The following is a 23,693-nucleotide window of genomic DNA, read 5'->3' on the forward strand; positions in this document are numbered from 1 at the left end:
GAAGTACCTGTTTGTTTGATGATGAAGATGATGGCTCATCCGTGTTGGGCGGAAGAAGAGGAATCTATTGGTACTTGAATCATGCTGTATGGTCAAGGATAAGTAACTAAAACTTGCTATCTATGAAGAGCATAACCGAACACGATATACATCAACTCGCGCAAGCGCACTGTATGTAGTCTTCTATTTAGAATTACTGTGATACCAAACGATGTGAAGCTGGTGATGCTTATATGAAAGGGAAGCCATTGGAGAGGAGAGGAGATGCTGTGAGTAATCAAGAGATCTAAAAAATCTTGTAGGAGTTATTTCGTTTGTTGGATTTTAATTAGGGGAGATCTGGTGACTTGCAGTGTTTCCTTCAGTAAAATTGAGTTGGTCTTGTCTGATAAAATATGCAGGTGGTGCTGTTCAGCCGAAAGTTGGAGAGTCATAAGCGCTTCATTTGCTGCATCTTCTACTTGTCTACGGGAGTCGGCCGCCAGGATAAGAATCAGATCATCAGCAGAATACACCTGGGTGGAGACGTCCTGCAGATTGGTGTTTAGGAATTTGTCTAAAACAATGTTCCAAAAAAGGGGTCCCAGGACAGAACCCTGGGAACACCTCTGTGCACTAGTCTGGTCACCTGGCAGTATGGTATTTTGACTGCTACTTTCCTTTGCGAAATAATCCTTAATGCAGAAAAATAGGTTATATGGTAATTTGGCTTCCCTGAGTCTGCTGAGGATGCTTGGCCACTAAAGTGAGTCAAACACCTTGGCAAAGTCGACGGAAATGACCAGGAAGTATTTTCTATCTGTGTTCCTTGCAGCAATGATGATAGCTTCCAGAGCATCAAGAGCTGAGCAGCCTTTCTTGAATCCGAACTATTTTGGTGACTGTAGGTTCAAGTTGGAGTAGTGCTGACTGATTCTGAGGTGGGCGCGACATGAGGCCACAAATGGTTAAAAGAAATGATATGTGTTGTCTAGTGGATACATATCCATTTTCCATTTGAAGTTAATAAAGCCAAAGATGGTTTTGTCCAATTTAGGCTTTCAGTAAGGAAAGTAAGTGTCCATATTGGGCAGTAAAAATTATCTGCCACTTAGTTTCACCTAGTGGTACGCTGAATTTGCCCTTATTTAATGACTTTTGGGTTAGTGGAAGGGGATGAGGTCCTAAATTACACACTAAAACCATTGTATAAGTAGCTAGTCCACTGATCCATAAGGTATCATAAACTTATATTATTGCTTAAAAATTATAAAAAAACAATAATTTTTAAACAATAAAGAAAGTTACACTTAGCAGCTCCCAAAAAAGTTGTTGGGTCCTTCATAGTTAGCATGGAAAATCCAAAAATTTTGTCTTGTATCACCCTTTAGTTGCCGACCGGGCTAGCCGGGTGGGTAAAGTGTCTGCCTGGCAACCCAATGGTTGCGGGTTCGAATCCCGCCTTGGGCTTGGATCAGAGTAAATGCAAAAATTTGGGAGGTGCATTATGGCCACAGAAGCCGATGTGCCAATAACTAACAAAAAAAAAAAAAAAAAAATCCTTTAGTTACTTATTCTTGTAGTTATTTATGGGATATTCCATAAGGGAGGTTGTTAAAGAAAAAAAAATGTTATTCAGAAACAATTTGAGCTTTGATTCTCTTCCTATTCTTTTCTGAAAATTGACTTTGTTGAGTTGGAGCATTTTTATTCAAATGCTTATACATGTTTAGAGATAATTATAGTTTATTTTAATTTTTTTTTTACTATTGATAATGATTTTTTTTTTTTTCTAAATTAGGTGTGGAACAGGTGCTGTTGTGGCTCGGTGGCAGAATACTTTATTGTTAGTTGGTTCTGAGAAAGACTATTTGGTGTATCCTTGCCATGCAATTTTCAGTGATAGATGTAATAATTTGGTTCTCCACAGAAATATATATTTCATTTTAACAGCTTGTTTTATTATCCTTTCCAAGTGCCACCTGAATCCTTACTTCAGCAAAATTCTGACCTTTATAAATTTCTCCTATATTCCATGAATATGTGTTACCAGAGGTTCAGTTTCAGCAAAAACTGCTTTTGAATAATGTTAAATTTAGACATAAATGTCATTTCACTGTGTACAAATGTGTATCAGTCATAACAAGAGGTAAATAAATGTAGTTTTTAAAGGCTCATTGACATTCATTGTTCCAGTGATTTATATATATATAGTTATTATAATAAAAGTATAATATGTACTATATAGATACTGAATATGTATATAAACATAACAGTATACAGCAGGCCATAAGGCCAAAATAACTTATAAAGACTAAGATAGCCTTTGTAGGTCTGTTATGTTTATGTTTATATACATTAGTAGTAGAGGCATACGATGCAAGAAAGCAAGCTTATGCAGCATCAGCCAAAAAAAAAAAAAAAACCATCCATTTCATCCCTCCATTCGTTCCAAATGCCTGTCCAGCTCAGCCTTAAATTTATTTAGGCTATTAGCTTCCACAACAAAAGATGGAAGCCTGTTCCACCAATCAACTATCCCCTGGCTAAATGCAAATTTCCGCACATCTATTCCACAACTATCTTTCCTCAATTTGAAACTGTGCCCTCTCAGGTCCTTAGTCTCACATCTGGTGAGTATGGGCTTGGCACACCCAGGGTCCTGAGCTGGATATCATCATTCTTCTTTTTCTTGGTGACTCCCTTCGACTCTCTCTCTCTCTCTCTCTCTCTCTCAGGGTAACTTGGGTTTTTTTTTTTTTTTTTTTTTTTTTTTGGCTGGTGCAGCACAAGCCTCAGGCTTCCTTGCACCATGTAGCTATTAATAATAATAATAATAATAAGACGAAGAATCCCATCAGCATTCAGCTTGCTCAACCTATTCAAGGCCTTGTACACCTCAATCAGATCACCTTGCAGGTGCCTACTCTCCAGGCACTGCAATTGCACCCCTTTGTTCCCCTCACCAATCTTGTTGCCCTTCTTTGTACTCGTTCTAGCAACTCTACGTCCTTCCTAAAATGAAACCTCCAGACCTGTACACAGTACTCTAGGTGTGGCCTGACCGGGGACAGGGAGGTATTATCACCTCCCTGTCCCTGCTAGCAAAATTCCTATATATCATTGACAAAACTCCATGACCTGCCCTGGCAGCCCATCTGCACTGCTCAGCAAACGTCATATTTGGCTGCACAATTACCCCCAGGTCTTTTTCACTTTCCACTTCTCTGAGTGTAGTACCACCCAGTTGGTACGTTTCTCTTCAGTTATTGCTACCCATATGCAGTACTTTGCATTTGTCAACGTTAAACTCCATTTGCCACTTCTCAGCCCATTTTCCCTTCCCAACTTGTCTCGATCCAGTTAGAGTAGCATACTGTCATTACTGTCGTTAACAACCCTGCCAAACTTTGTATCATCTGCAAACTTGGACATTAAACCTGATATACCTTCATCAATATCATTGATAAATATGCAAAACAACAATGGGCCCAACACTGAACCCTGGGCAACTCCACTAATAACATTTGTCCACGAAGAGCAGTGTCCATTAATTACCACTCTCTGTTGTCCCCCACTCAACCATCCCTTTATCCATTGTAGCAGCAGTCTTTGTACCTTTGATGCCATACCTCTCCAATTTGTATAGCAGTCTTCCATGTGCAACAGCATCAAAAGCTTTCCTGAAATCCAAGTATATGATATCAAAATTATTTTTGGCATTCAGTTCCTCTGTGTGACCACATCAGAGTGCCGACCCGGCTAGCCGAGTGGGTAAAGTACCTGCCCGGCAACCCAAAGGTCGCGGGTTCGATTCCCGCCTCGGGCTTGGATCAAAGTACTGCAAAAACCTTGGGAGGTGCAATATGGCCACAGAAGCTGATGCGCCAACAACTACCAAATCAATCAATCAATCAATCACATCTTAGTAATCAATCAAATTGGTCAGACAAGACCTCCCTTTGACAAACCCATGCTGTGTCTTAACTATTACCGCAGTCTTGTCTAGATGATCCTGCAATGCTTCTTTAACCAGTGATTCCATTATTTTCACAGGAACACAAGTTAAACTAACAGGTCTGTAGTTACGTGTATCACCTTTTGAACCTCCTTTTTGAATTGGTGATACATTTGCACACCTCCAGTCCATGGGGACCTCCCCTGTGTCCAAGGAAGCTCTCATAATTTGTATGGCTAAGGGTGTGCTTACTTCCTTTGCTGCCTCCTTTAATATAACTGGATAGATCCCATCCACACCAGGTGCCTTCCTTATGTTTAACTTCAACAATTTCTCCTCACTTTGCTCTCAGTTATTACAAAATCACTTAGCTCGCTGTTAGCGTTTGATAAACTTCTGGCACTTCCCATATTGAATAACTCCTCATGTGTGAATGTAGATGCAAAATACTCATTCAGTTTATCAGCTACCTGAGCTTGATCATCAATAGTCAACCCATCTATGTTAAGTGGTCCAATCTGATTCATCCCTTTCCTTCTAGAGTTTACGTAAGTAAAGAACTCATTGCTGTTTTTCTTTGCATCCTTTGCCAAAGATTGTGACTTGATTACAGACTAGTTTATACCTGCCATAGGTTTCTGTGTCACCTGATACTTTATATGCATCCCATACATTCTTCTTCTCTGCCACTAGCCTCATTAATTCATCTGACATCCATTCAGGCCTAAACCTTGAACAGTATTTCTTAGATGGAATGAAAAGATTAGTAGCCTCCAAAATTAAGTCCCTGAAGGCTTTGCATTTAGAATTCACTGTGGGTAACATCATCAGTTGATCCCACTGTACAGAATTTAAAAACTGTCTGAGACCTCTGTAGTCACCTTTATGAAAGCAAAAGCCCTTCCCTTTAGCCTTGATGGTAGTAACATTTTTAAATAATCCCCACATCAATAAATTGTGATCACTATCACCCAGTGGTTCCTTTATTTGCAGATTCTTAATGCATGAAGAACCACTACTGATAATCAGATCAATAGTATTACTCCCTCTGGTTACCTCTCGAACATGTTGCTGTAGAAAACAGTCGTCCAATAAATCCACAAAAGTCTTGTTAGTGTGCGAGTGATCAACCCACAAGTTCCAGTCAATATCTGGAAAATTAAAATCTCCCATTATAAGACATTCTGATTTATTGGCCCACTCTATTTCTCTGCACAATTGCTCATTATACTTATCAGTTCATTAGGCCTATAACACACACCTACTCTCATTTTTCCTTTTCCAGTGCTTATTTCACACCAAACAGATTCAGCACTGCATTGTCCACCAGCATCGATTGGATGCACTTCCTTAGATTTTATGTGTTTCTTAACTGACAGCATAACCTCTCCTCCCTTCCTGTCCTGTCTATCCTTCCTATACACATTGTACTTCCCAAATTCCAAATATCTGTGTGACACCACATCTCTGATATCCCTACAATATCCACCTTGGATGTCTTTACTAGCACTTCAAGCTAATCAAATTTATTAACTATACTCCTAACATTGGTGTACATACAAGTATACATGCACCTGTTCCTAGCCACCCTAACACAGCCCATGTATTTACTTGTTCCACTATGACTCCCAGAAGTCCTGGAAATCTCCATTACCTTGCTTTCCAGTCTGCTGCCCATTCTAATAGAGTAGTGCAAGAATCATTTTTGTCTCTGCCTGCGGCCACTGTTAACCTTTTAGTCTGTGTGTCCCCCCCATGCTATCAGTTTTCCGACCCACCTAACACTGCCTCGATAGCATCAGCAAATATTCTTGCACCCTTTCTATTTAAGTGTATCCCATCCCTGTAGAAGCAGTCTCTCCTGTCAACAAGCACAGACCAGGCTGAAAAAAATTCTACTCCTTGAGCCTTGCACAATGTCTCCAGGGCCGAATTGATTGACAATGCTCTCATCATATATTCCATCTTATTGTGTCTCGGCAGAATTGCAGACACTGTCACATTCAACCCTAACTCGCTACTTTTTTTAAACATTGACCTGTACTTGTTGAGTAAATCTGCAGATCTCTTACTCTTAATGTCATTAGTTCCAACGTGTGCAACAATATCACCTTTTGTGCTCTGAAAGATGATATCTGCTCTACAATGTCATCAACTTTTGTCCCTGGCAGATATACCCTGGTCTTGTCCCACCTATCCTTCTTAATAATATACAATTCCATAGTATATTCCCCATCTCCCTGACAATAGAGTCACGAACAATAACTATTTCCTTTGGGACCAGAACATTCTGCCTTGGAGATTGCCTCTATGTTGCCTGATGCACAGGAGTGAGCTCTGTCATTGAGCTGGACAGTTGAGAGCCTGATTGGCCCCTCATATTAATTTCTTCGAGGGCATTTACCCTACATCTCAAGCTCTCATAGATGTCCATCAGAACGCTGAGTTGGCGCCTAATTTCTTGACACCTAGCACGCACAAAGGCATCCTCCTTGGCTAGATTGTGTCCTGTTTTAGAAAAGTCGGCAAACATTTCACATTTCACACATTTTTTGAGACTCTGATGCGTTGTAGAATCACCTTCTTTGTTTCTTCCCCGAGCCACAGCACTCTCGCTAGTCTGTGATCTTTGCTTCGTAGCTCTACTCTGGGTCATGATTTCCATTTAAGTACAATTTATTTACTATCTATCAACATATTCAGTATCTATATAGTACATATTATACTTTTACTATAATAACTAGATTATAGACTGATGTAATGTTCAATCTACTATTGATGGCATTAATCTGATCTGATATAACTTTTACATTTACCCCAATATTTCTTAATAATTATATATATATATATATATATATATATATATATATATATATATATATAATATACACAGCCACTCCCTGATTAACATAAGGGCTGTGTTCTGTGGAATGCTACATAAGTTGAATTTTACTTAAGTTGAAATTTCCCAAATATAAACATTTAGGGAAATTCTGCACTCACAGCTATGCGTGCTGAATTTGATAGAAGCAAAAAAGAAATGTTCGACGAACATCTAAATAGAATTATTAAATTTTTTTATCTCATATGCAGGAAAAATTACAAAAGTACCCAATTCCAAAAATTTCAAAATTATAAAATTGCAAAAAGAGAGCAAGAGACAGGCATAATGTCAGAAAGTTTTACCTTTCCTGCATCGTTGCCAGAATTAACTCTCCAGCTGATATGCATGCTGCTGCAGAAGTTGAGTAAATCTGCATCTGATTTTCTTGATGCTGACTTGCTTCTGTATCTGATTTTCCATCCATATTATTAATAGCTTTTCCATCTTTGATATAGCACCCGAATGTTGGGGCGGACTGGCCCCGGTGTGAAATACGTTGATCCTTTAACATGTTCTTTTATACATGCACTGTTCCTTAAAATAGTATTCACTGTTGAAGCAGTGAGACCTTATTCCGTGCAATAAATGACAAATTTTGTCCTGCTTTGTACTTCGTAATTAATCATCTTCATTTATAAATCAATTTTGTCAATTTTGTTTTGTTTCCTAGCACTGTCAGCACTTGCACTTTCCATGGTCCCTTTCCCTTCACCATTGTAATAAGTAAATAGGAATGAAGAGAAGATTCTGAAAATTTATTTAAATTTTTTATGTGATTGAAGATTTCAGTGAATGGGCAATGCATTTCACCATAAAAAAAAAAAAAAATTAATAATGTAAAAACCCACAGAATTCCAGTTATCGGGATTATTGCAAATGCAATAATATTGAGTTTACTACCCATTTATAATAGATTGCCCTAACAGAAAAGCCCAATAAACCGGAAAGTGCAAATTAATTTTATTGTTTTATGGTAGTGACCTCCAGAAATGTGTTTTAGAAAAATATCACAAAGGCCTTCAAAATTGATTCTTATAATGGAACATATGATAATGATGAAAGTGTAGTGCAATTTCCATTATAAAAATGACCTTTTAGAGAGATAGCTTATTTATATAGTGAAAATTTCAACTTCTGAGATCTTGGAATGAATTACCAAAAAAAAACAAAAGAAAACAATATGTTATTGGGTTCACATTACGATATTTTCATGATACAGTCAGTTCTCGTATAACACGTGTTTACATTACACGAATTTGATCATACACGATTTATAAATAGGGGAACGAAATCGTATAAAACACGACCAAATTCACTTATGCACGATTTGCCTTTTTGCATACAAGAAATGGCAGTCGAACGCGGAATCACCCCAACTGAATGTAACACGATAGGAATGAAGAGAAGTTTCTGAAAATGTATGTTTTTTATATCAGTGAAGGAGAATCACATTTCGCCATAATAATGTAAAATCCCACACAATTCCAGCTATTGGTATTATCGCAAATGCAATTAGATCGAGTTTACTACCAGTAACAGATTCCATTAGCAGAAACGCAACTGGAAATTGTTTTTATTGTTTTATGGTAGTAACCCCCAGAAATGCCAAACGCCATGTACTTTTTCTGACAGAATCTCAGTTATCGGTTGATTCAACTACTGCTCATCTCAGATGCCCAAATTATTCGTTGTATGATTCCTTTCGCCTCAAAGGTAGTACTTGTGCATATGTCCGTTCTGATATTCCCTGTCAGAGACTTGGCAATTTGGAATCTTCTCTCTTTGATCTTCACTGGCTCAAAATCTCTCTACCTCATTGTTTCAAATTCATCTGTTGTCTTCACCGTTCTCCCAACTCCACTAATCACTTGGAGCTCTTTGACTTCCTCTCTTTGCAACTTGACTTTCCCCAGTCCAACTTTCCTAACAGTGAGGTAATTTTCCTTGGTGATTTTAATGTTCACAACTCCAGCTGGCTTCCATTTTCTAGTCACACCGATCCAGCAGGTCGAGATGCTGAGGCTTTTGAAATTACTAATGACCTAGCACAGATTGTTCATTTACCTACAAGAATACCAGACAATCCTAATCATACAGCCAATACGCTCGATCTTTTTCTCACAAACAATTCTTCTAAGTACACTGTCGAAGTGAGAGGTCCTTTAGGCACTTCAGATCACAACTTGGTGATTGTCTCTTCTCCAATGGAACCTTTATCTCATGGCTATTCACAACCTCGTGTTGTTTGGCATTACAAGAATGCAAAATGGGATGACCTGCGAGACTTCTTTTCTTTTTTTCCTTGGTCGGATAACTGTTTCAAAACTTCTGATGTCAACGTTTGCTCAGATCGTGTCAGTGAAATTATTCTTGCAGGAATGGAATCCTTTATCCCACACTCCACTTTAAAATCTTGTCCTTTATCTAAACCTTGGTTTTCCAATAAATGTGCTAAGGCTGTTCAAGAGAAGAATGTTGCATATCGTAATTGGCTTGTTTCTAATTCTTCAGTGTCATTTTCTGCCTATACCAAAGCTCACAACAATTTTAAAGCAGTTATTAATCAGTCCGAACTAGAGTTTGAACAGACTAAGAGTAGAAAACTTGCTTCTTGCCCTAATGGTAGCCGAGCATTCTGGTCTCTTGCCAAAGCTATTGGCCGCAACTTTTGCCCATCTCTGCTCCCACCTCTGTCCAAACCAGATGGTTCTGTTGTCACTTCAGCCAAGGATAAAGCTGACCTGCTAGCATCCCATATTTCTTCCAGCTCATGTATTAATGATCTTGGTAAAACACCTCCCACTATTCCCAACACGCTCCATTCAATGCCTCCTGTGGTCTTTCGTCAAAAGGATATCAGTAGGATTTTGATGAATCTTGATGCTAAGAAAGCTCCAGGTCCTGATGGTATTTCTCCACTTGTTCTCAAAACATGTGCTCCTGAACTTACTCCTATTCTTTGCCACCTTTTTTCACTTTCTTATTCCAAAGGTGTTTTTCCTTCTGCTTGGAAATTTGCTCATATCCAGCCAGGTCCTAAAAAGGGTGACAAATCCCTCCCATCCAATTATCGTCCCATTGCAATTACTTCTACTCTTTCTAAAGTAATGGAGAAATCAATTAACCACCAACTCTTAAACTACCTAGAAACCTTCTGTCTGATCAACGATCGCCAGTATGGATTCCGTCAAACAGTTGGCAAACCATCTTATGGTTTGCCAACTGTTTTTAGTAATTGGTTATCCAGTTTTCTCTCCGATCGCTCACTGAGGGTGATGGTAGATGGCTCTCTGTCTTCTAACTTCTCCACTAATGCCGGTGTCCCCCAAGGTTCAGTTCTTTCCCCCATTCTTTTCCTCTTGTATATTAATGACCTTTTTCCATTGACTGGAAATCCTATCCATAGTTTTGCCGATGATAGCACATTGCATTCAACTTTCCATTTTGAGAAACCTTGTCCTGCTCAATCAGCTTCAACTTCTCGAAAATCTGCTACCAATTCCTTAAATGCCGATCTTCAGGTAATACTCCAGTGGGGCAAAGACAACTTAGTTGATTTCAACCCTTCTAAAACTCAGTCTTGTCTTATATCTCGCAAAAAGGATTCTTCTGCTCCTATGCTTATCTTTAGTGACACTCCGATTTCTAGGCAAAATGATATATCTCTTTTGGGGATTACCCTGACTTCTAATCTCTCTTGGCACAAGCACATTACAAATATTGCTTCCTCTGCATCTAAAAAACTTGGTTTTCTCTTTCGCTCTCGGCGTTACTTTTCTTCCAAACAGCTGCTCACTCTGTATAAATCGCAAATCCGCCCTGCCATGGAATATTGTTCCCACATCTGGGGTGGTGCCCCCAAAACCTCTCTCAGACTTCTTGATTCCATTCAGAAGAGGACAGTTAGGTTAATTAATGATTCATCTCTAACAGAGTCTCTCCACTCGCTTTCTCATAGATGTACTGTTTCTGCTGCATTCCTCTTCTACAGATACTTCCATGGGCACTGTTCTTCTGAATTGGCTTCTATAATTCCTGGTCTCTCTCTCAAAACAGTCCGAACACATGCCACCACCAGCCAACATCCATTTACTGTCCAACTTCAAACTCACAGAACCAACTTTTCATCTTCCTCATTTATTCCTTCAACTGCCGTTTTCTGGAACGATCTTCCTTCATACGTATTTCCTGAAAAATACAGAAGTTCAAGTCCAATGTCAACAAATATCTTCTTTTGTCTTCTCAACCTCCAACCCAAGCACGGTACTAAGTACTATAGGTTCTAATACCTCTCATGTTTGGGGTTCACATAAAAAAAAAAAAAGTGCTTTAGTAAAATGTGAGCTAGTGAGGTGTTAATAGTGTGTCTCTTCCTTTATGGTGTTGTTTATTCAGTTGCTACATGTGCGCAGCTTTGTTTATGTGTATCAAGCATGCCTCCTCATTTTGTAATTGTGCTTCATTCCCTAAAAATGAGTAAAATACTTTAAAGGTGTGAAAAGGAAGCGTTCTGGTGAAGACACTACAGATTTGGCGCCTCCGTAGCCAGGTGGGAAGGAGCAGCAGTACATAGCACACGCTTCTTGATTAGACCGGGGTTCGAGCCCGTCACCATCAAATACGGAGGATGCAGAAAGGTCAGGGTATGACCACCGCATATTCCGGAGCAATATAGCCTTAGTTGCTAATGCTCCTAAAAACCAAATAACAAACAAAAATAAACAAACTACAGATTCAGAGAGAAAGAGAAAAGCAATATGGATAGACAGAGGCAGACTGGTTCAAAAATTCTTACCCGGGAAAATTTGTAGCAGCCTCATACTAGCGTTTTTGGCCAAAATCACACCGGCCTCCATCATCTTCTGGCCTCCGGCCCACCAGGGTTTCCCTGGTAAGGCTTATGGCCAATCCGCCTCTGTCGATAGAGAAAAAATATGAAATTGTGAAACACTTTGAGAAAAATGAAGACCATGTGATATTGCACGTGCTACAGGCCTAAATGAGGCAACGCCGAGAATTACAAAGAATGCAGAGAAAATAAAATCAACTTTCATAGCAGGAACAACTCAACCATTAGATCCATTAGATCAAGACACAAAGAATTGGAAGAGATGGAACGTCTGTTTGGATAGAAGATGAAACAAAGAACAAGTTTTCTTACGATAGAAGAAAAAGCATTAGAAATATTTTATTACGTAATAGTAGTAATAAAATATGTAAGTATTTTATTACGATTATTTATTGTGTTTGGTAATGTTTTGGTTACAAATGTGTGTTCAATCTTGGATGGTTGGCACCTAACCATATTTTTCCCATAGGGCCTGTTATTTATATCACATGATTTTGGATTGCACGAGGGTTTCTAGGAACACAATTATCATGCTATATGAGGACTGACTTCCATTTATTCCTACAGGATGCAAAATATGTTGCAACAATTTTTTTAAGTTTGCACCAGCTGGCAAAAACTTACTTAAAGTCGAATTTCCCTAAGTCGAGTATTACATAAGTCGGGGAGTGGCTGTATATATAAAAAAGCCACAAACACAAAAGGTATTAGACCCTTTAGTACTTAGTTTTGTGGGTTGAGAAGATGAAAGAAGGTACTTGTTGACATTAGACTTGAATTTCTGGAGATGACAATTTTCAGGAAATATATGTATGAAAGGAAGTTGTTCCACAAAATGCACTTGTTGTAGCACATTTTCGGACTGGTTTGGAGGGGGGGGAGAGAGAGAGAGAGAGAGAGAGAGCAGGATTACAGAAACCAATTCATCAGAACTCTGCCCACGGTAGTACCTATAGAAAAGGCATGTAGCAGATACAGAATGTCTGTGAGACAGAGTGGAGAGATTTTCTTTAGAAATGTGTCATTAATTACCCTAACTGTCCTCGTCTGAATGGAGCCTAGAAGCCTGAAAGAGAGGTTTATGGGGCATCACTCCAATAAAACCCCTTTCTAGGGCAGATTTTTGATTTGTACAGAGTGACTAGCTGTTTTGAAGAAAAGTAATGCCAAGAGCCAAAGAGAAAACACAGTTTTTTAGGTGCAGAGTAAGCAGTATTTGTGTTATGCTTATCCAAAGAGAGATTAGAAGTCAGGGTAATAACTGATACAGATATGTGATCTTGTCTAGAAATCTAAGTGTCACCGATGATAAAGCAGAAGAATCCTTTTTGTAAAATATAAGCCAGGACTAATTTGAGATGGATTGAAATCAACTAAGTTATCTTTGCTGCACTGGAGAATAATTGGGGATCAGCATTTAAGGAATTGGTAGTGGATATTCGAGAAGTTGAAGCTGCAGGGAAATGCAGCTTCAACTTCTCGGAATGCAATGTATCAGCAAAACTATGGATAGGATTTCCAAACAGTGGAAGAAGGTCATTAATATATACGAGGAGAAGAGTCATAGAAAGAAAGAAATCTTAGAAAACACAAGTATTACCGAAGTCAGAAGACTGAGTGCCATATACTATTACTACAGAGAGTGGTCAGAGAGAAAACTGGATACCCTATTACAAAAAACAGTTTACAAACCATAAGATGGAAGCTTACTTTGAAGACCTCTATGCCAAAAACAATCAAAAGCCATAGAAATGTCAAGAGCAACTACTTGCTTTTCACCAGACCTTTCCATTGAATTTGTCCAGAGATGGGTAACATAAACCAGTATATTACCAGGATATCAACACTGATGGAATCTATACTTATGATCATTGATCAGATGGATGGTTTCTAGATAGTTTAGGAGTTGGTAGTTGATGGATTTCTCCATTACTTTAGAAAGAGTAGAAGTTTAGTGGGACGATAATTGGATGGGAAGGATTTGTCACTCTTTTTAGGAATTGGCAGGATATGAGCAAATTTCCAATATTGTTATAGAAGCTTATTTAGAAAACACCTGTGGAATAAGAAAGAGTAAAAAATTACACAGAGTGGGAGCATCCTCAAGAGTACAGGTTTTGAGAACAAGTGGAGAAATACCATCAGGTCTTGGTGCATTCTTGGCTTCAAGACCGTTCAAATTTCTTCTGAGATCCTTTTGATGGAAGACCGTATGAGACATTAAATGGACTGTACGGAAATGGTAGGAAGTGGTTTAACAAGATCATCAATACTTGAGTTAGAAGAAAAGTAGGATGCTAGCAGATCAGCTTTATCTTTAGCAGAGGTGGCAATATAACCATCCGGTTTTGACAGAAGTGGAAATAGAGATGGGCAAAAGTTGGGTCAATAGCTTTGGCTGTAAATTTTGGCTAGAGACCAGAATGTTTAAATACCATTTGGACAAGAAGCAAGTTTTTTTACTCTACTCTGTTGTAAATCTAGTTTGATGTGAATAAAAACTGCTTTGCAATTGTTGCAAGCTTTGATGTAGGCAGAAAAGTGACCTGGAGATTTGGATGCAAGCCTATAGTGATATGCAACATTCTTATCTTGACAGCTTTAGTACATTTATAGGAAAACCATGGTTTAGATAAAGGAGGAGATTTTAAGGTGGAGTGTGAAATAAAGAATTTCATCCCTACAAGAATAATTTCACTGATATAACCTTAGCAAACATTGATATCAGAAAATTTAAAACAGTTATTCATCCAAGAAAAAGAAGAAATCTTGCAAATCATTCTATTACAAGAATGCTGAATAACACGAGGTTGAGAATGACCACGAGAGAAAGGCTCCATTGGAGAAGAGGCTCTCAAGTTGTGATCTGAAGTGCCAAAAGGATCACTCATTTCAACTGTTTACTTGGAAAGATTGTTTGTGAGGCAAAAGATCAGGAGTGTTGGCCGTGTGGTTAGGATTGTCTGGCATTCTGGTAGGTAAATGAAAAATCTGTGTGAGGTCATAAGTAATTTGAAAAGCCTAAGCATCTTGACATGCTGGGTCTGTGTGACTAGAAAATGAAAGGCAGCTGGATTTGTGAACATTAAAATCACCAAGGAAAATTAACTCACTCTTAGGATAATTGGTCTCGAGAAAGTTAAGTTTCAAAGAATGCATTAGCATTAGCAGAGGCATGTGATGCAAGAAAGCAAGCTTATTCAGCATCAGCCAAAAAAAAAACACCACTCCCATTTCACCCCTCTATTCGTTCGAAATACCTGTCCAGCCGAGACTTAAATTTGTTTAGGCTATCAACTTCAACAACAAGTGATGGAAGTCTGTTCTACCAACCAACTACCTGCTTGCTAAAGGCAAATTTCCGCACATCTATCCTACATCTGTCTTTCCTCAATTTGAATTTATGCCCTCTCAGGTGATTATTCTGAGCAAGAGGAAGAATCCCATCGGCATTGAGCATGCTCAAACCATTCCAAGCCTTATACACCTCTATCAGATCACCTCGCTGGTGCCTAGTCTCCAGACTTTGTAATTTGCAAAACTTAAGCCTTTCTTCGTAAGAGCAACCCTTTGTTCCATTCACTAATCTTGTTGCCCTTCTCTGTACTCGTTCCAGCAGCTCTACATCCTTCTTGAAATGAGGCCTCCAGACCTGTATACAGTACTCAAGGTGTGGCCTGACCATTGCCTTATACAAGGGAATAATCACCTCCCTATCCCTGCTAGAAAAATTCCTGTATATCATTGACAAGACACCATGAGCTACTCTTGCAGCTCGTCTGCACTGCTCAGAGAACTTTTGATGGAAGACCACAGGAGGCATTGATTGGAGCATGTTGGGAATGGTGGGAGGTGTTTTACCAAGATCATTAATACATGAATTGGAAGAAAAATGGGATGCTAGCAGGTCAGCGTTATCCTTGCCTGAAGTGACAACAGAACCATCTGGTTTGGACAGAGGTGCGAGTAGAGATGGGCAAAAGTTGCGGCCAATAACTTTGGCAAGAGACAAGAATGCTTGGCTACCATTAGGGCAAGAAGGAAGTTTTCTACTCTTAGCCTGTTCAAACTCTAGTTTGGACTGATTAATAACTGCTTTACAATTATTGCGAGCTTTGGTGTAGGCAGAAAATGAAACTGAAGAATGAGAAACAAGCCAATTACGATATGCAATGTTCTTCTCTTGAATAGACTTAGCACACTTATTGGAAAACCAAGGTTTAGATAAAGGAATTGATTTTAAAGTGGAGTGTGGGATAAAGGATTCCATTCCTGCAAGAATAATTTCACTGACATGATCTGAGCAAACGTTGACATCAGAAGTTTTGAAACAGTAATCCGACCAAGGAAACGAAGAAAAGAAATCTCTCAGGTCATCCCCCGCATACACACTACTCGGACTCCCTCCAGTCACTATCTGGCAAGTGTCTGCTGATTGGTGTTCCATCACTTTTTTTTTTTTTATGAAAAGCACAAGAGGTATTAGAATCTATAGTACTTAGTACTGTGCATGGATTGAAGGTTGAAAAGATGAAAGAAGATAGTTGTTGACATTATATTTGAATTTCTGTAGATTGTAATTTTCTGTACATGTGCATGAAAGGAATATATTCCATAAATTGGAAGTTGAAGGAATAAATGAGGAAGAAGAAAAGTTGGTTCTGTGATCTTCAAGTTGAACAGTGAAAGGATGCTGATTGGTTGCAGCACATGTTCAGACTGTTTTGGAAGAGACGGTGGAAATTATAGTAGCCAATTCAGAAGAATGGTGCCCACGAAAGTATCTATACAAAAGGCATGCAGCAAAAGCAGAACACATCTATGATACAGATTGGAGAGTCTTTGTTAGAAATGAGTCAATAATTAACCTAACTGCCCTCTTTTGAATGGAATCTAGAACCCTGAGAGAGGGAAATTTTGAGGGCACCAAACCCAGATGTGGGAAAAATAATCCATGACAGGACAGATTTGCAATTTGTAGAGTTAACAGCTGTTTGGACGAAAATTAATGCCAAGAGTGAGAGCAATCCCAGTTCTTTAGATGCAGAGGAAGCAATATTTGTGATGTGCTTATGCCAAGAGAGATTAGAGGTCAGGGTAATCCTCAATAGAGCTATGTGAACTTTTCTAGAAATTATTGTCATCAAAGATAAGCATAGGAGCAGAAGAATCCCTTTTGCGAGATATAAGACAGGACTGAGTTTTAGAGGGAATGAAATTAACAGTGTTATCTTTGCCCCACTGGTGAATTTCCTGGTGGTTAGCATTTAAGGAATTGGTTGTGGATATTGGAGAAGTTAAAGCTGTTTGTGCAGGGAGGGTTCCATTGGATTGACACTTCTCAAACTTCCTCTTTTAATCATTGGGAAAGACCAGAAGCCTCGATGCTTTAAAGGTTTGCAGACATTACCGACTACGTATCGAGCAAACCAAAAGGCATGGATGACATCACAAATTTATGAAGAATGGATCAGAGACTTAGACAGCAGGATGAGCGAGAAGAATAGAAAAATTTTGATGTTTGTGGATAACTGTACTTCTTATTGTCAAGTAAATGACCTACATGCAATCACTGTTGAGTACCTACCAGGGGTGGTTCATCCATAGGCACTGCAGCACCCCCAGCTATTTAAATCTAGATGTACAGTGAATGGAGTTATATGAAATTTTGTGAAGAACAATGCAATGAATATTTTTATTAACAGGACCCGCTTATAGTATGTGCATCCTCTATTTCCAGTAATCATTTCAATAATAAACGAATAAAAACAAGAAATCATTTCCAACTTTGAAGTTTAATTAACCATAGGCCTCGCTGTGGGCCAGGCAGTGACACATTTTGCATTCCAGTGAAGATTTGGTAGTTGGTTGCCATTGGCAACTTGTCAATATACATTTTTTATAGGTGAAACAAATCAAAGTCACTGTAAAGCACGCAGTGCAGATTTCATCATGATGGGTGTGTAGCCACAATGTTGGTGTCTTTTTGTTATTCGCCCAAATTTCCATTAAGTAACTAAATAATATCAGTGTTAAGTCAATACTCAACATTCAACAGTGTAATTATGTGATTACAGCTTAATTGTGAATTGAGCTTGAACTTGCTAAGTTGAAGTTATATTATGAGGTGATGTGTAAGTAAAACATTATTTCTGCGACACACGATTTTTGATTTGTGAAATTTGATTTGATCATGGCCTCCATGCTTCCCTATGAAGTAAATTGCGTGACAGTGAATAAACTTCAGCAACTTAGTTTTTCACAATTATCTCTCCAAAAAAAAAAAAAAAAAGAGATTAAAAAAGAAGGCCGCCCCACACCAGTGATTCAAATTTCTCAGCAGGCAATAAGTAATAATAAGAAATATATTCGCAGTTTTAAAACCGAATGGTACCAGAGGAAAAGTTGGCTTTGTGGTTGTGAAGTTAAAAATGCATTGTTTTGTTTTTCATGTTTACTGTTCGGAGGTGACTTAATGTGGACAAAAAGTGGCTTTACAAACATAAACAGAATGAAAGAAAAACTCTAAAACATGAGAGTTTGAAGAAACATATTGATAATGTGATTTCACTATCGCTTTTAGGAAGCATAAATATTAAAGAACAGCTAAGTGAGGCCTATAGACTTTCGACCTGCAAACATAACAGAAAAGTTACCAAGAATCGTGAGGTATTATCTGAAATAATAGACTGCATTAAATTTTGTGGACAGTTTGAAATTCCTTTACGTGGACATGACGAAAAAGACAATTCTAAAAATCTAGAAGTATTCAGAGGATTAATAAATTTCATCTGTACATTATATTTCAATTGCACATTTTGCACAAAAATGCACATTTTTAGAAAGTAATGCAGCATTTAAAGGCATTTCAAAAACTATTCAGAATGATATTCTTGACTGTTTGCTGAAAATATGCCAGGATGAAATAAAAAGAGAAATTAAAGATGTTTCATTCGTAGCTGTCATGGCTGATGATACCACAGTTTTCAGAACAAATACAGATGGTAATTGTTCTGAGATATGAACTGAATGGAGACATTTTTGAGCATTTTTGGGATTTTTTCACTCTGGAAAACCACACGGCAGATGGAATATTGAAGTACATTTTAGATCAGTTAGACATAATCCTCGAAGGAAATACTCAAAAACTGGTTGCTCAGACATTTGATGCAAATGTGATGAAAGGCAAGAAAGGGGGAGTTCAGGCTAAAATAAAAGAAGTGTAACAAAAATGCACATTTTATTCACTGCTATGCACACCAACTGAATCTGATTATGAGAAATGCAGCAAGTAGTTCCCGAGCTTCAATAATATTCTTTTCGAACCTCATGTCGATACCAACATTTTTCTCATGATCACCACATCGTCTCTCTGTTCACAGAAAGCATATGGACAGCCGTGTTACCCGACCTTCCCCTACAAGATGGAACTTCAATATACGCACTGTGAAGAGCGTTTATGAAAATTTTGAATCCAAGAAGTGCATGGAGGAACTACAAGCGACAGCAAATGCAGATAAGACGATTTCAGAAGCAACTGGAATTTTGCACATCTTGAGTAATGAAAAATTCAAGTTCTGGTTAGAACTTTTCCATCAGATAATGCCTCACATGGAAGTTATTTATAATCAGGGCCGTGCCGTGCTATGATACAGAGAGGCAGCCGCATCAGGCGGCATAAGCAGTGGAATTAAAATACAATTTGAACCATTAAGGGGCGGCATTTCGAAGACTTGCATCATACTGAGAAAATCTACTGCATGGCCCTGTTTATAATCAAATGCAATCTCAAGAAATTGAGGCAGTTAAAATACATGAATATATAGGAAACTTTAAGAATGGCATTCTAAAAATCCAGAATTCCATGTATTGTGAAAATCCTTCAAAAACACTCATGATTGAAGTGAAGGAAGTATGTGACTATATAAATGTTGACATAGGTGAGAGGTATTCTTTTACAAAGCAATTAATTGCTGCTAAATTGTTTAACAAGGAGAACTTTGTTATTTTTCGTATGAAAATGCCCATGGAAGAGGTATGGGAGACTACTGAGGCATATCCCATGATTTAAAGAGAAAAACTTCTTACAGAATTACGAGTTTTCTATGTAATTTTCTTACGGAATTACAAGTTTTCAGACATGGTCTACACAATTATTGCAAATTAACTGACTTGCTGAAATTTATTTCAGAAAATAATCTAGCTGAAGTTTTTGGTGAATTTACAAAACTCATAAAAGTTCTTTTGACCATTCCAATGACTACTTCAGAGCCCGAACGCTGCCATTTGACATTAAAAACAATAAAAACATTTTTAAGGAGCACTGTGAATCAGGAAAGGCTAAATGGTCAAGCAATGTTTTCAATAGAGAAAAGCTCGGTCAACAGTGCACCAAACTTGAATGAAAAAGTTATTAATCTATTTTCAACAAATAAAAACCGAAGAATGGATTTTGTTTTTAAATAAAAGTTCAAGTCTTTTAATGGTAAATGTCTAGTTAGTGTTTTGTTGTGTTTTTAACTTGCTTATTATTATTACTGTGTATGTCTACGTGTCTTATAACCAAGGCAATTTAATGTAACTTTAAGACGCAGCACCCCCAAATATCAGAGTCACGGGCCCCCACTGGTACCTACCACCAAATATGATGTCAGTTCTTTAGCTACTCAATCAAGTGTAATCCAGTGTTTTAAGAAAAACTACTGAAGCATAGCACAATTATTAAACAAAATTGTGCTATGTTTTGAAAGCAAAATTCAGTGCGAAATTGACATTCTGCAGACAATGTGTTTCAGCATTGGATGAAGTTGATGAAAAAGTGATCGGCAACTGTTTCAAACATGCTGGATATACCGCCTTGAATGATGCAATGTGTAAAGTTTCACATGCTTCTTCCTCTATTAATTGTAAAGAACAGTCCAATAATAGGGAAGACATATTTGTGCATGTACATCATCACCTAAACTTACAGGAAAACTCAAGCTTCATAGTTTATGCAGAAGAAAAGACCATCAAGAAGGTCTTTTCTTTCCTAAAGAAACCTATTCTTACTGTTTTTCTCTCAATATATAGTCAGCTAATTTATTGAGGTTTTCTTTGAGTATACACTAATGAAACAAAATGGCCAAAAAATGGAACAGCAAACACAATTCTGTATATAAATCTTATCTCCACCACCTTTCTAGCCCCTGAAGCCAGGGCCATACTTATAAATAGGCACATGAGGTGCTAGCGTCGGGCCTCACAATAGAGGGGCCTCGCAAGGCCTCTGTAATTTCAGATTTTTAAAGTGATTTATTTTTTAATGCCCTGATCTAAACTAGGCCCACTTGTACCTACCATGTAAACAGAGGCAGGTGAAATTTACTGAAAGTGTGGACGACTCATTTCTGCGAAAAAACAGATTACTTTCCAGAATAAAGGAAAATCACTCTCTCTCCTAATTCTCTAATAGGGTGTAACAGTAGAACAGGTTGACCACGGCATATTATACGCTTCGGGAATATGCTTTAAGATTTTCCACTGGCTATGAACACAAGAAAGCAGTTGACCAGTGCGACTTCTCGATACAGTATGTGAGAGAGGCAGTTGTAAATGTGTTATGAACACCACTAAATTTTGGAATGTTAATCCTTTTAGCTCTTAATTTGTGCTTTCTGCAGCAGCAGCTCTATTGCCTAAAGACCCGAGGTGCAAACAATGAAATATGTACCACTTGGCGCCTCTGTAGCCAGGTGGGCAGAAGCAGCAGTGCGTAGCACACGCTTCTTGATTAGACCGGGGTTCGAACCCGTGCCCACCAAATACGGAGGATGCGGAAAGGTCAGGGAATGACCACCGCATATCCCCGGAGCAATATGGCCTTAGTTGCTAATGCTCCTAAAAACCAAATAACAACAACTGTGCCACTTCTGAAAGTGCACGTCTTATAAATAGGCGCATTGAAATCTGTTCATTATATGGAAATTTTATTCATTCTACAGAAACTATTTTAATTGGACCACCCATGGATTTGAGAATCTGTATAAGCTGAGACCTGAAAATTGTAGCATTTAGTTTAATTGTTGATGTGCAAAGTTAAAGTGTGATACATAGGAGTGCACACACTGAAGTAAATATAGGTATGTATCTATCTCTCTGAAAGTAGTGTTGTAGTTTTATAAATTTTGATTCTGTTGTAACAGAAAATTTAAATATCATATCTATATTTCGTTATCTATTGTGACTGGCATATGTTTCCCTTATTGAAAGCTTTTTGTTTTCTCACTCTTAAAATATGAATTGATTCAAGTGTTAATTTTTTATATTGAATCAATATCATTATCAGTTATATTACTCTTAAGCTATGTTACTATAATCTTATTTGAATTAAAAATCTGAAATTGTCAATAAACAACAAATTAAATGAAGCAGTAATTAAAACTGATATATTAATATTTAAAAATGCATTAATCATAATAGTAGCAATTATGTCAAAGAAGAAAATGTTTCAAATATTGAGTATATGTACAATATTATTAACGATGGACTTATATTGACATTTCCGAATGTTGAAACAATTCTGAAAATATTTCTCATAATGCCTGTGACAAATGCAAGTAGCGAATGGTCTTTTTTCATCAGATCACATTAATGCTATATGCTATTTTAATGCTATTTTGGGTCGTATTGACACAGAACTAATGAAACAAATTCAGTCTGAAGAAATTTTTGGTGAGATATTTTAAAAAGAATTATTGCTACTATTCAGCTTTTGAGTAAACCTGGTTTAGGATTTAGGGGTAGTACTGACAAAATTTATACAGAACAAAGTGGTAATTACTTAAATTGATAATCAATAATTTATTTATCCCTATTTTGTGTTACAATTGTTGGGAGAATAACAGCAAGAAGGGAGGGAGAACACATAAGCCAGAGGCTTTTTAGGGGTGTTCCCTTTGAAAAAGATAACAATAAAAACAGATCTGAAATTACACAGGTGTTATTTAACAGATACATCATAAATAAATCGGACATGTTTCTACATTCCATTACAGAGACTTCAAAAACCAACCACATATGTCACATGGTTAACAATAGTACTTATAATTACATTGTGAGTACTTTTACAATAAGAGGTATGAAAGAAAAATATGATGAAATAATTGCTTAGAGTGTTACAAGCTTTTTGACAGCTATTCCTTCAACTTGTTTACATAATTTCCAAACTGGTATGTATTGTGGAATGCAAAGTTCAGGAGTTGAGTGGAAGGTGATTTAAATCATACATCCCTGGTGGTATGTTCAGTTAGGAGTTTCTTGAACTGGTTTAGTGAAATGGCATTTTTGATATTTTCAGGAAGATTATTCCAGGTTTTTGCACCTCTGTATTTTATATTTTTCTTACCTATGACTTTTCTAAAAAGCGGAACCTTCAGGTTCGCTTCATTTCTTAAATTATATGTTATTTCTTCTTCTTCTATTGTTATAAAAAAAGGATCTGAAGAGTGGAGGAAAGTTTGATGTTTTCAAAGAATTGTGGACAAAGATCACCTCAGCTTTTTGTATCAGTTGGTAGATGCTTAAGAGTCTTGCTTCCTTATATCTTGAAGTCACTGATGCATTCCATGGAAGGCCTAAAATTGAACGAACACATCAATTGAAAATTTAATTGATTTTTGCAAGGTTATCTTGACAGGTAATACCCCATGAGATGATTCCATATGTGAGGTGAGGCTGTATTAAGGAAAGGAATACTAGTCTGAGAAGGGAAGGAGGCACCCAGGCAGAGGGCAAGTATTCCTGTTGAGTGTTCCTGCTAGTGACGAAGTCTTCTTTCGTAAGGTGATCATTTGTTTATTCCAACTCAGCTATCTAGTCAGATTCCTAGAAATTGGTATCATTCATTGCCTAGAATATTTGAGTAAATTTGATAATTTTTAAGAAATCACATAGAGATGTATGCTAATTGTGGACCCTGCAAAACAAATTACCTTTTGCATAAAACCTGTGATGAATTTATAGAATTGATGGCAGAAAAAGTT

At 37.7% G+C, this 23,693-nt stretch overlaps 1 protein-coding gene across 3 annotated transcripts in view; it reads left to right on the top strand.

The window, feature by feature from the left end:
- Vps16A (vacuolar protein sorting 16) overlaps window positions 1-23,693 on the top strand; it is a 489,369-nt gene that overhangs the window by 154,303 nt on the left and 311,373 nt on the right. For all 3 annotated transcript variants that reach the window (XM_090381825.1, XM_090381827.1, XM_090381826.1), the window contains one exon: window positions 1,781-1,855. In XM_090381825.1, the coding sequence (XP_090237951.1) occupies window positions 1,781-1,855 (75 nt within the window). The remainder of the gene's footprint in view (window positions 1-1,780; window positions 1,856-23,693) is intronic.

The sequence above is a fragment of the Mastigoproctus giganteus genome, chromosome 9, assembly GCF_048544385.1.
Source record: "Mastigoproctus giganteus isolate SK-2022 chromosome 9, ASM4854438v1, whole genome shotgun sequence".
Classification (NCBI taxonomy): Eukaryota; Metazoa; Arthropoda; class Arachnida; order Uropygi; family Thelyphonidae; genus Mastigoproctus; species Mastigoproctus giganteus.